The sequence below is a fragment of the Crocodylus siamensis genome, chromosome 1 (assembly GCF_052110815.1).
Source record: "Crocodylus siamensis isolate JL-2025a chromosome 1, ASM5211081v1, whole genome shotgun sequence".
NCBI lineage: Eukaryota > Metazoa > Chordata > Crocodylia > Crocodylidae > Crocodylus > Crocodylus siamensis.
Window position 1 is genome coordinate 380,101,092 of NC_143395.1, and position 14,208 is coordinate 380,115,299.

A 14,208-nucleotide genomic window follows, 5' to 3' on the forward strand; every position below is an offset into this window, starting at 1 on the left:
TTTCTAATGAAAACAATGCAAAACAAAATGTTATTTTTAGTGTGAAAATCCTTTATCTACATAAATTGTTCAGCATGGAGACCTTACTGCACCTAAAGGTTGTCAAAAATGTAGATAAGCCAGTGACTTATCTCCTTTGAGTGTTCCTTTGCGCAGCTCCTCCAGAACCCCTCTTCCCTTCCTTACATGCTATCACTAAGGAGACTTTTCCTGTGGAGAACAGTCAAATTAGTACAGCATTTGGTGGTATCTTTTCACTGACAGAACTCAAAACAACCACACACCCTGGCTTTTAGGAAAACTACACGATTCTTGTAGTCTGACAACGTGTTTGAAGAACCCCTGCAGGGATAGCAGCTAGCAGCAGTCTGTGCAGTGGGGCAGCTCTGCCCAACACAGCAGTGGGTACAACAGTTTAACAACTCCTTTCTTTAACAATGGTTTACCATCTCCTTTGGAAAGAATTACAGACTAGAAGTCCTAAAAGGTAGTCCCTCAGAGGTAATCCTTACACTTCTGTTCAACTTCTGTCAGGCAAAACTCTACCCATGTAAAGAAAGGGAAGGAATCCCATGTAAAGAAAGGGAAGGAATCCAGCTAAGTACAGACTTCAATTCCATGCCACCCAGTTCTTTGGACAGATAAGTCAATGCTTCAAGGTGTGGCCTAGTGGAAGGTGAAGAGGCACTTGAGAGCCACCTCTAGCTATACTATTAGTAGAAATTAACAATTAGGAGTCAAGAAATTAGAAGTTAGGATAGACGTTCTGAGAGGTGGGGAGAATCAAGTGAAAATTTTACAACTTGAAACAATTCACCAAAAGCAGAAAAAAAACCAAACTTAACTATATGTATATAAAAGAATGTAAATGGATTTTAAAGTAAGAAAAAAGTATTTTTTAAACTAACCTACATTTATGATACCATACAAAAGACAAAAGACAAAAAAAGCACCATGTAAAAGCCATTTAGGTACACAGCCAGAGGGCTTTGGATGCAACCCTCAACAAACGTATTCAGTCAAGATATTCTCTTTGTCAGTTATCTTGTTCAATTCCATGCGTAACATTATTTCATGCTACAGCATGCATTCTGTTATAATAAGGTCTATGTCACACTTCACCACAGTTCCCAGGAATCTTCCATAACCTCTTTCATGATTTTTGAAGCAGTAATGCATTGGGAGCGATGCACTGTTCTCATTTTTGATTCTGTAGGGTTGAACTTATACAACTAAACAATAAAACGCTTACTGATCAACAACAGTGAACTCCTTTCTATAGAAGTCTTCAATTCATTAAGACAATGTACTTACCACTAAAATGAAGGCACCCTGAACTAAATTACCAATAAGATCAACCCCATCTCCACCCAGGAATGAAATGAGAAGGACAGAGATGGGGCAGTTCAAGAATTTCAGGCATATATTAATTGAGTCTTCAATAAACTGATGCATACTTTTTTCCCCCCTACGTTAGGCATTGCTTCTATTTACAACTTAAGTAACATTTATGATTCTAGACTCAAGTACAATTCTCTACACTACAGAAATTGTATACCTGCATCTCAAGAGCCAATTCTGCCATTACTATACTTGATTACATCAAGTATAAATGCCAAATGATGTACCAAGAAACAGAACAATATGATACCAGGCACTGGCACTTAGTTTGATCAATATTTTCCTCATACCCAATTGAAACTGGGAGTTTCTATATCTTCTTAGTTCTTGATAACAAGTGGTATTAATCTAGCACATGATAATGTTGGCACCCCCTTCTTGGAGAAGACTACAACAGATAAGCCCAGTGAGTTAGTGGACTTCTGGATCAGTCACCAACCAATCTGGCATTTCTCTTTTGATTATGTTTCCTTATATAGTTGGGCCAGTATAAGAATGGCTGTAGTGGTGGGTCTGAGCCAATGCCTACCTCTGCATGCTTTGAGGTTCACCCGAAATTTCAGCTGGAACGTGAGACATTATCTGTACCCAGCTGTGAAGAGTGGTCCATACTCAACAAGTTTTGTTTTACTTTCTGGCATGTGCCCTCATCTCCATCCCCAAAAATGGAGCACCATTAAACAGCAACATTAATTTTACAAATCAACTAATATCTGGAAGAGAACTTCCAGCTTTCTTAAAACATTACCTTTTAAAATAAGGTCAGAAAAAGTGAATTACAGCTAGCTAGAGAGAAATAAGGCAGGCCTATATAAATATCAACTGGTGAAGGAGAAAAGAACGGGGTGGGGGAAGAGGAACAGGGACAGAAAGAAAGTCAACCCATAAATTAAGGAAAATATCTAAGAACAGACTTTCTGGTATAAAACTTTAGGTAGGAGAGAAACATTGGGACATTTAGCTCAATTAAAACTTGGGGGGAAAAACATCCAGAAAGTAAGGAAATCACAAAAAACCCAAAACAAGTTAGACACAAATTGGCATAGAACTCAAGCATCCCACAATAAGAAAATCTACTAAGACTTAAAGAAAAAAAAGTTAAGAGTCATGAGAAACTAGGGAATCATTAGAAATCTGGTAGAAAGCAATTGGCACTGGCCGTAAAAAAAAACAAACCCAAAAACAAACCAACTCTTGACAATGAGCATCCCATACGTCACAGACCAGCTTCTATTTCTGGAATTCTGGCTACAAGTTCTGATGGCAGATAGGACAAGTCAGGCTTTGAAGGGAAAAAAAGTAGTGTCGAGAGCCATGTTAGCTATTTCAGCCTTCCTCACACCTTTCTACCCATTTCAGCAAGAATTTTCACATGCTCACTGTAAGACAGGCCCTCAAGCTTTACCTGAAACAAGTAAAAAAATTCCTGTGTGCTTAGTCCACTTCAATTTTGCACGAATTCATTTGATCAATTTGTATTAAACGTATATGCAAGTAATTCCTTAATTGCATTTCTGACCACTGGGATAATGAGGAGGCCAAGACTCATATTCAGTAAATCTACATTCTGCAGCAACTGCAGGATGGATAAAAGTTGAATTCAAAAAGTAAGTCAGAATGGTTTGTTTTCAACAAAAAGTTTGGTTTTTGCTTTTTAAATAAAAAATGGATGCACACACTTTAGTTTACAGCCATCTGTCCCAAGAGCCAAGTCCATTAAGGTAATAATGGAAATAAGTAGATTCTCCTTCCACAAACCCTCAATTCACTTATGTTAACTTTTAGATTTAATTAATCTGTCAGAATAGCAATATTCATTATACATATTATGCATATGCCACCACCTGCTTTCTTGCACAATATTAAGTAGACATTCTATGCAAATTTGCCTCCAGGTCCAAGTATACAAAGATTGACCATACATGTTTTTTCTTTATTAGTGTTGTAATATAATGGAGATGACCCACACAATATAGGAGGGGCAAGATCTGTTTGGCAAAGTGCTTTATCAGACCAGCTACATAGCTGGGAGGTAGGTTAGACAAGCCTTCCTCAACTCATTCACTGTGCCCAGCAAGTTGATTTGGCTAGGTTATATTAATTTGATACCATCATTTATTACTGCAGCAGGAAGGCTGTTGGAAGTTCTTACATGTTAGCCAATACAAGATCTCTTGTATCATTCTTCCCCATGAGTTGTCACAAAATACTTCAAAAACAGTTAGTAGCTCACTACATACAAACTTCAGTTATGCTAAGCAATTGCTTACTAGTTCAGGTCCTAGGATTGGCTGAAGTGCCATTCCAAGTCCCAAAGGAGATAAATCAAGTTTAAGGTCAGTAAGCAGTATACAAAAAGTGAGGGAAATTAAAAGTCAAAATCCCATAAAGTAGAAAAACAAGTTAAAAAGAAAAAAAGGAATGAGTGGAGCAAAGCATGTTTTTCAAAATGAAAATTAATTAGGCTATGAAGAAAATATTATTATTTTTATTCATAAAGGAGAGGCTACTGTTGACAAAAACAGATTTACCCCTTAATAAAGCTGCATCTTTTAAGTGACCGGCTAATACTTCACTATTGCAACAATGGAAAATCTGTGCTTTTACAGAAAACATGCATTTTTAAATAATTTCCTTCTAATGCAAAAAACACAGTTATGGCAAGATTGAAATAATCTTATCCATGCAATGTCATCATCCCTCTCTCTAGCAGAGAAACTTTTAGAAAGTATTAACTCCAGTAAAATAGTTGACATTCTTCACCTTATAAAAATTATGTCCTTCACATTTAAAATGTAATGTGTTATTGAGATATTATTTTTATTTTAAAGGAAATACAAAATAGAGTATACATTGCTGCTATTGCAAAATGTGACACCTTTCATATTTTTATATATGCTGAGATCACTTATGCAATGCTTTTCTAGTCTGTGACTAGTTTGGGGTCCACCAGAGAGAAAGCAGTTATAAAGTGCAAACGCTATTTTATTTATTCTGAGAATAGCCAAACAAGTTACTACTATAGAACTGACTATACTTTAGTGAAGATACAATGTTGTCACTATATATTATCTGAACATGACTACACTAGATGTTTCCAGATGCCTAAAAGGACTGCTTGAGCTCAGCAGGAATGCAGTAAAAGTAATATGCTTTCCAGTCAATCTGCTTCATAAGACCTTAAAATACTACATAAATCAAAACTTGATTTTTTCTTATTTATCTTCCGGTATTGCATAGTTCATTTCCAACAACATAATTATGCACTAGAACAATTTGACTAAAGCATCATCAGTAGAATATACAATTTATTGTGTTCTATAGAGAGGTAATTGAATGAAAATGTAATGGCTTAGGATACAAGCTGCCACAGATGATAATTCTAATTGTTTCCTCCATGCATCATCTATGAAATTATAAATAAGGTAACACTGGCCTGGCTTTACTGTAGCATAAAAATGTTCACAGTAAAACCACTCGTGGGAAAAAGAGGTATTTTGGTGCTTGTGCCAATAAACAAGAATGACTCTTTATGACTGATAAGTCCATGACTTAACCTCAGTTTAAACTAAATCACTCCAGACAACTAACATAAAATCAGTTCTCCAATTCAAAAAAAAAAAAAAAAAAATCTGCAAAGCAGTTTTATGGTTGGTCTTAATATGGTGTGTGGACCCCACCCACTGAAACTGTTTTTGGATTACAATTCCTTTCAGAATCAGTAATAACCTAATGCTTGTATATTTGAGATATGTTAGCAGTTCATAAATACTCAAACATTGTTCTGGTTGGAGATCCTTTGTTGCATTTGATACTTATGTCGCTAAACCCAGATATGTTTGTTCTTTTTTGTATCAAGTTTTGTAATACTAGTTTTTAGCTAGCAATTCTCTCCCTCAAGCAATGCAAACAACCCATACCAGGAGACTTTTGGATTCTTCAGTGGAAATACACTTTTAAGAGACCTCTTCAGGAAAGAAAAAGTACAAGTGCAACTCTTGCTATCTAAAGTTTTGCTGCAATAAATCTTCATTCATCTACTCATGCCTCCCTACTAGTGTTTGGATTGTAAGCTATACAAGCATGTCGATCTTGCCAACAACTGTCTGGAATATATTTGTGAGGGAACATCAAGTTCGTATGATTAAGCATAGAAAAAGTCAAGACATGAAAAACAAAGCCTGCAAGTGTGAATAATTCTCTTTAAGCATAATGCATTAAAAAGTTAAGATAAACATTGTCAAAGATATCTAGAGCGACTTAAGACGACAAGCTCGAGCCCTCACCACCTCCAGATCTACCACCACTGCCACGATGGGTACCCCTGTGCCCCGGGATGGATCTGCCCCATGGTCTGAATCCAGCCAGAGGCCCCAGGCGAGTTTGACACCCCTGATATAGAACAATTATTCCTTTTGTTTAACCCCATTACATTAACAAATCTCTTTCCCTGGACCATCACAGCTATACCACACCTAGATACAGAAATGGAAGCAAAATTTTCATCTGCAATGGTGTTGTGGGCCAAGGTGAAGCACTACTGCCAGAACAGAAGATGCTGTAATTGCTATTCCATTGATAAAACATCTGAAATGTTCAAAAAAAATTCTGAAGTCATTAGAACAACATGCAAAGTATTATTCTGATAAAGCTCATAAGACAACATAAAAACAAAGACAGAGACAGAAACATCCCACACCAATCTGATTTTTCGCATGGTTGTTCTAAGTATTTCCTAAAGATTGATCATGAAAGTTGCAGTGGGCATTCACCTTGGGACTAGACACTCATGTATCTATTGTCAATATGGAAGTTAGCTCCAAACCGTAGCTGTACTTAGATCAAAAGGTGAAAGCTATATTGTAGGTAAATTTTTTGGAGATGGTAGTCATATACAGACAAAACCACACAAAAGTTTTAGTAGTTTAGATGTCAAAAGATTGCAAGCCTTCTGCTTCTTCCACGTCATTTCCTTTCCTCCTGATACTACCAAAGAGAAAACGGTTTCATCTTTCCCCTATACTCCCAAGTTGTTCTCTTCCTAGAAAATGACTGCCTCTTATTTAGCAGTATCCAGAACTGTTTTCTTCAGGACCTCTGTGTTGCTGTCCAGGTACATGACAATTAATTCCCTTTATTCTAACAGCCTTCATTAAGGTGCAGCATCTCCTTGAAACGTGTTATAACAAATTTCATACCAGTCAGACTAGAAAGAAAATAACCCTAAAAAAAAAAAGCAACCGCTACAGACAGACAAATCACTGTTTAGCTGTCAAAGTTCCTGGCTTGCAAACAGTGACACACTGCTTTTCTTTGGCTTACAAAGAACAAGAATTTGACATGAAGAATTGCTTCCCTTTCCAAACAATCTCAAACTTGGCTGGCATGGTTAGCATATATAGTCTATTTATAGCATACCCCAGTCACAAATGCTTGAGTTAAAGCAACAGCTGGACTTCTTCAAAGTATTATGCAACAATAGATTATCTGAAATTGTGGAAGTCCTGCATTAAATGTAATTTCAACAACCACCTCTCAGAGAACAACATTATGTTCTGTTACAAATTTGTGGTTTATGGACATTTGGGGCACTTCTACATGTGCTCTGACATGTTCTGATTAGAATGCATCAGAGCAGACTCCATTAATCTGGGATGTAGCGTGGTACGTTTTAATCAGAGTGGCTCTCAGTGTGATGGGAGAACTTTAACTAAAGCTCAAATGAGCTTTAGTTAAAGCACTCACACCACCATCTTGAAATGCAGGGACACTGAATACGTGAGACACTGAGGGCTTTATAATTACAGTGGCGCCCGAGAGCCGCTCTAATTAAAATGCACCACACCACATCCCAGAGCATATGTATACGTGCCTTTTATACTTCTTTTCCTAGGAGACCTCTGCCCCCACCTACCATTCTAGCCACATATTTACTCAGAATCAGCAAGATTGGGTACACTTAAGAGGATCAAAATATTTCTAAAATTTATGCACCACAATCTTTTCAAACAATTCTCTGGGTACCAATATTAGCATGACTAGTTATGCTATCCCACTGGGCTATATCATCACAGTACTGAAAAAAAAAAAAATAGTGAAATTCTTTGGTATTTGATTTTGGGGGTTTGGTTTTTTTGTTTTTTGTTTTAAAATCATGGAAAAGTCAGAGCTCCCCCTTCCCCTCACTCTCAAGCCACAACCCTCCAAGCCCGGCTGGTGCCCCTCACTCCACACCCACAACCCTCTGGCCCTGCCAGTGCCCCCCACTTCCTGCTCCTCACAGCCCCTGGCCCTGCTTGTGCCCCTCATGCTCCCCCCTGCAACCACAGCCCCCTGCACCCACCCTCAGCCCTGCAGAAAGAGGCCAAAGCTAAGGGGCCAGGGACCCAGGTCTACATCCACATGTCTCCCCCCCTCCCCCACCCCAGCAGCACCCAAGCCCCAGCTGCCGCCCACAGGAAGCAATGGCTGCTGAAGTGGAGTGCAGAGCCTGGTTCCCCCCACCCCAAACCCCCACTGCAGACTTAGGTGGGACGGGGCAGCTCCCTGCTGCTGCATGCACTCCTGCTGGGAGCAGGAGGGACACTTGCCCTCCCAGATCTGTGTGCAAAGTGGGAGTGGGCAGGGGTTGCTCACTGTGGACTTGGGCTCCCCACCCTTCTGCCCTCCCTCAGGGTCTCTCCAGCTGAGCCGGTGCGACCTGGCACTGCAGGACAGAGCGGAGCCAACCAGGGAAGCTCCTTGCTGCTGAGAGGTCTTTGCTGCCCCAATGCATCCCCTGCCTGCATGGCAGCAGCAAGGGGCACAACATCACACATTTGCCCCTGCTGCTGTGGTGCAGGCAGAGGACATCTCACCAGGGAAGTCCAGAGTTCGCTATGGCAAGGAACTTCCCTGCACGGCCCTGCTCTACCCTGCAGCACCAGATTGCACCCACTGGGCTGTGGAAGTCCCAGGGGAGGACAGCAGGGCAAGGAGCTGGCACCCACCCCATGCACATATCTGGGAGTATGCACAGTGGCAGGGAACCAGCCCCACCCCTGTCCCACTCCCTGCCAGGGCCCTGCGACTTCACATTCCAGCCCTGAGTCCAAGCCCCATGCACTGTCCAGCTGGGCAGCAGCCCCAGCCCTAGCCCTGCCCAACTCATTCCCTCCCTATCGGTGCTTCAATTCCCACCCCTCTCCCAGACTTACCTGTGAAAGGTGCTCTCCAGGCTGCCTGGCAGCCATGTGCATACACATGCACATGACACTCCCTGCCTGACTGACCTCCTCCCACTCCCCTCAGTCCCTTGTAGGCTGGAACCATGCCAGCCTGCAGAGAGCTCTTTGTAAAAGTGCAAAATCCACAGGTCTCTTCTCTAAAATGAAAAATCTGTGGTTTCCTTGGGTAAAAGGGGGAAATTTGTGTTCCCCCCCGCCATCTTCCTATGGGAAACAGAAAACCTGGATCTCTGGAGATCAGTAGCAGCATTAATTGCCACGGCTCTGCAAGCAAATCAACACTGCCACTGTCACCCCACCAAATCTCCAGACCCATGGGAAGCCCTATGGGCTTGATGACATGGCCTCAGAACTGTATCCAGTGTGCCCAACCCCATGCTGGATCAGGCCCATGGATCAACATCATGCCACTTCTCTGGCCAAAGGGCTTACATATACATGCATACATACATACATATTTTTGTTAGTCTACAAAAAGGTGCAAATCTACCTTGCCTTCTAAAAGCCTAATGTCTGCCAAACTTCAAGCCCCTGCTCCAAGGCAAGGGAACACTAGAGCTGCCCAAGATAAAAAGTCATAATTTTCCAGGGGAAAATTCTTAGAAATAGCTGGACAAGTTAGCTAATTTTTTCAAAAAAATGTCAGCCTGAAGCACATACCCAGCATGGATGATTCCAGTTCAAAAGGTAAAAGTCTCACAAAGCAATGAGCAACTGAAAATGAAGTCTAGAAGTGGAAGCTGTCATGTAACTTTAACCATAGATGGCTCTATTTGCCCTTTTAAAATAAAGAAAACTTCTTCTTTTTCATACCATACCTCAGAAACAAAAATTGAACACACCTAATTCTCTTCCACCTTTATTTTAAATCAATAACTTTACCAACTAAGAGGAAAAGAGCCTCATAAATTGACACTCCCATGATGTGCAAAAGGAAAGTTACATGGAGTACTCTTTATTGGAGCACATGAACTTTGAAACACTTCTGGTATTTCACCACAACTTGATTTTCTTAACTGTCTTAGGAAAGAAAATCTCTACAGCATCTTTCTTCAGGCTTTTCCAAAGAATATGGATTGAAGGTCAGAGGTATTTGTTGAAAGTTTACTGTATTATCATACTTGTTGGGAGATATATATTTAAACGCTGAAAGATAAGTGGTTCTTAATCTTTTTAGATTCAAGGTACCCCTTATAATTTTCTCAATTTAGCAGTACCCTAATTAAGAAGAACCACTGTTGTACCACCTCAGCTTACTTCAGTGGTTCTCAACCAGGGTGATGCCACCACCACAGCCAGATGAAAAAGTGCTCTGCATGTGTCTGATAGATCTCATTCAGGCAAGAGTGCCTACTCCTGCCACAGCCCTTCCAGGTCTGGCCCTGCATGCTCCTTCTGGAAAGAGATGCATGTAGGACAGCTGTGGCACAGCACTCAGGAGAAACATGCTACCACCATGTCCTGGTAGAAGAGTCTTGTGGGGCCAAACTGCAACAGATAAATTTAATACAGGCTGGAGCACCTGCTTCTGCTGCAGCTGCTTCCCAATCTGTCTCCACATAAGGCATGTGGGGCAGTTTCACTTGTGACAACAGCAGGGCTGCTCCTTTGAAAGGATGTCAAGGCACCCCAGTTGAGAACTACTGCTTTAAATTAAGATGAAAAGCTGCAAGATACTGCATTTTTTCACATCGTCCATGCTAATGATGAGCTCATTTATTCCAGAAGAGTCAGATAGAAAATAGTTGTCACTGAACTGTTGTCTATTCTTTGGACAATGTGCCATTGGTACAGCTTGATAATTGTGGAATTGAGAATTTATAGATACAGAGCTATTAGTAAATAGTTACTTGAAAGACTGACAGGTAATTTCAAACTTGTAGGGATATCATAATAAATTTTAAATGCAAAGCATTTAAGAAAGTTTAAAAATGGCAGCCCCAACCTAAAATGACAGCCCAAGAAGAAACACTCAACAGAATGTTTACATATTTTTATATATCGGTTATAGATATTTCATATAGAATTCAGAGGAACATAACTAAATGAAAAAGTGCTAATAAAAATTAGACTACTATGAGATGAACAAGGTTGTTCTGTTTCCACCTGTTAGATGAAATGGACAAATGTAAGTTGATCTAAGAAACAGACATTTTAGAAAAGCTGGTTAGTTTTGTTTGGTTCTTGCCATCCGAAGAATTTTTAGGCTGTGGCACAATAACGTACATCAGTTGTCAGAGCCTTTGTAAAATTACAAAGGCCATGACCAATATTACCTGCATCATGGGATATTTTGCTTCAGCAGGACTTCCAAATCCATTAACGCCAATGAAGCTGGTGCTGAAGTAGGAATCTGTGAGACCAGCATCGGCTATCCCACCACCATCCATTCCAGCAACTGTAAGAAAAAAGGAAAAAACATTTCAGAAAATATAACTGGGCAAAATACCTGTTGCGCGGGGGGGCGGGGAGAGAAGGGGTGTTTGCTCCAGTACAAGTTTCCTAGATTTAAACTTCCACTTCATGGCAAAACCAAAGAACATACGTACACTGGAGGAAAAGAAAGTCATTATGAAGGAAGCCTGCAAGTGACAACATATGCAATATAAAAGTTAGGGGAAAGATATAGCTAAAGGGTTGTGCACAGCCTTGAAGGAGAAGATGAGGAGTTTGTACTGTATATGCACAGTATGGAAGCTAGCAACATTAGAATATCAGGAACTTTCTCTTCACAACAAATGTATTCGCTCCTCTTGAACACAAGCTCACAATTTATAATGAAGCACTTAGATTATTTTCCACGTATTTCAGGGTATAAATATAGAACTGTCCTAGAAAAAATGTGTTTTCATTATTGTATTTCAAAAGCTGTTATACATTTTCATTCAGAGTTGCCACAAAACTCTTCTGAACTGAAAGCAAACGTGAGAGATGCAATTCCAAATGAATATTTTTTTTAGAAGTTAGTGATCTTGAAACAAGGGGCTAATAATGAGTGTACCTGAACTGTACACATCTGATTTCCAATACAGTAGTAAAAGGATTTAAGAAAAATTAACATACTGATAAAAATATTCAAGCTACTCTGAAACAATCAAGTGGAACTCCATACCAGACTTGGATGAAGTGCAGCTGCTGATGCTTAGGTACAGGTGTGTGTGGCAGTCTCACTTCAAAAACAGACTATATTCAAGTGACTGCAGGCCTGAGAGCAGGGAACAGGGGGACTGCAAGCAGGAGACTGTGGGTAGGATTGGAAGACTAGAAGCACCTGAATGACACTGGCTTGCATCCACACTACAGCCATCACATTAGCAGCTAGTAACTTTTACCCGCAGTAACCTAAACACTGCTCATGCCACCCACCTCATGTGAACAGCACCCAGCACAACTACGCATGAATGAATGGCTGTGTGTGGGGACAGGCATCAAGTGGAACATCTGAGCTATACCATGAGAGTGTTTTGCAGCAAAGGCCTACCTATAAAGATGTTAACATCATTATTGTCATGGCTATGACAGTGACATTTGCCTGGATATTCTGGGTTTTTTAGGACAGGTACACAACAGCTTTGAGAAGCCCTGATCATTTACGAAAAATTACACAGCACTTTCAGTAAGTCAGTCTCCAATCTCAAATCTAAGGTCTGAAAGAAAACAGACAGACTACCTATGTCTCTACCAGTCATATATTCTAGACTAATGATTCTCAGCCTTTATGGTGGTGAGGTACCTTGACACTACACTTCAAAATGCACTGGCATCCCTGGCCGAGAACTGTTACCAGTGTTGCCTCAACTTACCCGAGCGCTTCTCACCTGGATTCTGCTGCTGGGAAGGGCTGTGCCACATGTGCACATTTCCCCTGCATTAGAGCTAATGAGCCTAAAGCAGACAGGAGCTGCCTCTAACTGTAGCTCTTCTGGTCCAGCACCCCCAGTGCCCCACTCAGAAACAGAAGTGGACAGAACAGTGCCACCTGCACCCGTTTCTGGGATGAGCACAGGGGAAGGATGCTGCATGGCTAAAGGCAGCTTTGCTCCGTGGCTTTAGGTTCATTAGTAGGGGTGCACTGATGGAGATTTTTGGGGCCAATACCAATATTTAAGAAGGCATAAATCACCCAATACCGATCTGATTCCCAATACAGAACTGCATCTCCATCTACAGTCTGGCCATCTCCCATCGGTGTCTGGGTAGGAGGTTTGTATCCAGAAAACTGGAATACATTATTCTGTTTTGTAGACTAACTGTAAGACAACAACACTGAGATCTGTAGAGCAGTCAAATACTGTGGCCTGACCCAAACCTCTTTAGTCAGAACCTAAAAAAGGCCAATATATGTGGAAAGACCAACACCGTGAGAGCACAGACATATCAATCAGGAACTGAGGCAAAGGAGTAGGGCTTCACAATAGTGTCTAATTCTACTCAAGGAGTAGTAAATGATAGTTTATCTCCTGCCAAACCAATCACCTGTGCTGTTCTCTTCTTGGCCCAATTCACAGTGGGAAGGGTCAACCTTTAATGCAGTCTTCTAGTAGGACAATGAAACTATTTTGCCAAGACAGGAGATCCAGACACTTTTTACATACCACCTTTTCTTTGAATATCAAAATTCGGGGTTTTTTTTAGAAAACTACTACTCATTGACATATTACTTTCATTTTAATTGCATGCTTTTGCACCAAGGTATCTATAGCCTTGGAAACATTTCTAAAGTAGCATTCTCTATCTGAATTATACCCACTATCAAAAGCTGCCAGCTTTATACTACAACCTACAAGTTAAAGCCATATCTTTCCTGACCTGAGTAGGTCATTATCCACTTCCAAATCGTCAGAAACAGCTGCCATTCCAAGATACACTGCATAAGTTCTCCAGCATTTCTGCTATTTCACACCTTCTGAATCCTCAAATCAGAACCAAACCTGATGATCTACTGCAACTGTAGTTCTCAGGCTCCACCACAGACTACTTCAAGTATTTCAAATCTCTGTTAAGGGCAGGGTGCATTATTACTTGTGTGAAAAGACATTCTTGACCCAATTCCTTCCATTACCCTTCACTTTAATGAAACATACAAAAAAATGCTCTTTAATGTCTCTGTTTTATTACAGCTGCAAGTAATAACGTCACTAAAACCTTGAAATTAATGACATCATGTATCTAGTCCTGCTTGGAGTGGTAAATGACATTTCTCATCTTCAGTCATCTATGCTGTTCCTCAGTGGTACATATCCCATCCCAGGCAACATGGAAGCCATGGGAGAAGAGGGCGAGTGGGGATAATGATCTTGTGTCAACAACAAGTAGATGACAATTCAAATTTCTTTCATGCTGATGCCATCAACATAAGGAAAGCATTTTGCAAAAAACTGGCCATCTCTTGCTACACAAAGACTATTAAAATCATCATTCAGATTACAGCTAGAGCACTCTTTTGAACTCTGGCATTTCTGGATACTTGAAGATAAATGAAATAAGATTTGATGAGGTAACTGTACCTCAAACTAGTAGTGGGCAATGGCCCAGCCATTTGCTTGCTTCATTGTTACATTTCATTCTATATAACCTTTGA

General features: G+C 40.5%; 1 protein-coding gene across 4 annotated transcripts in view; it reads right to left on the minus strand.

Annotated features, from left to right (window-relative positions):
- PAN3 (poly(A) specific ribonuclease subunit PAN3) overlaps positions 1 to 14,208 on the minus strand; it is a 123,321-nt gene that overhangs the window by 88,293 nt on the left and 20,820 nt on the right. For all 4 annotated transcript variants that reach the window (XR_016439245.1, XM_090028315.1, XM_090028306.1 and 1 more), the window contains exon 2: positions 10,904 to 11,025. Coding sequence is in view for 3 of the 4 variants with exons in the window: in XM_090028315.1 (XP_089884441.1) it covers positions 10,904 to 11,025 (122 nt within the window). In the remaining variant the exon portion in view is untranslated. The remainder of the gene's footprint in view (positions 1 to 10,903; positions 11,026 to 14,208) is intronic.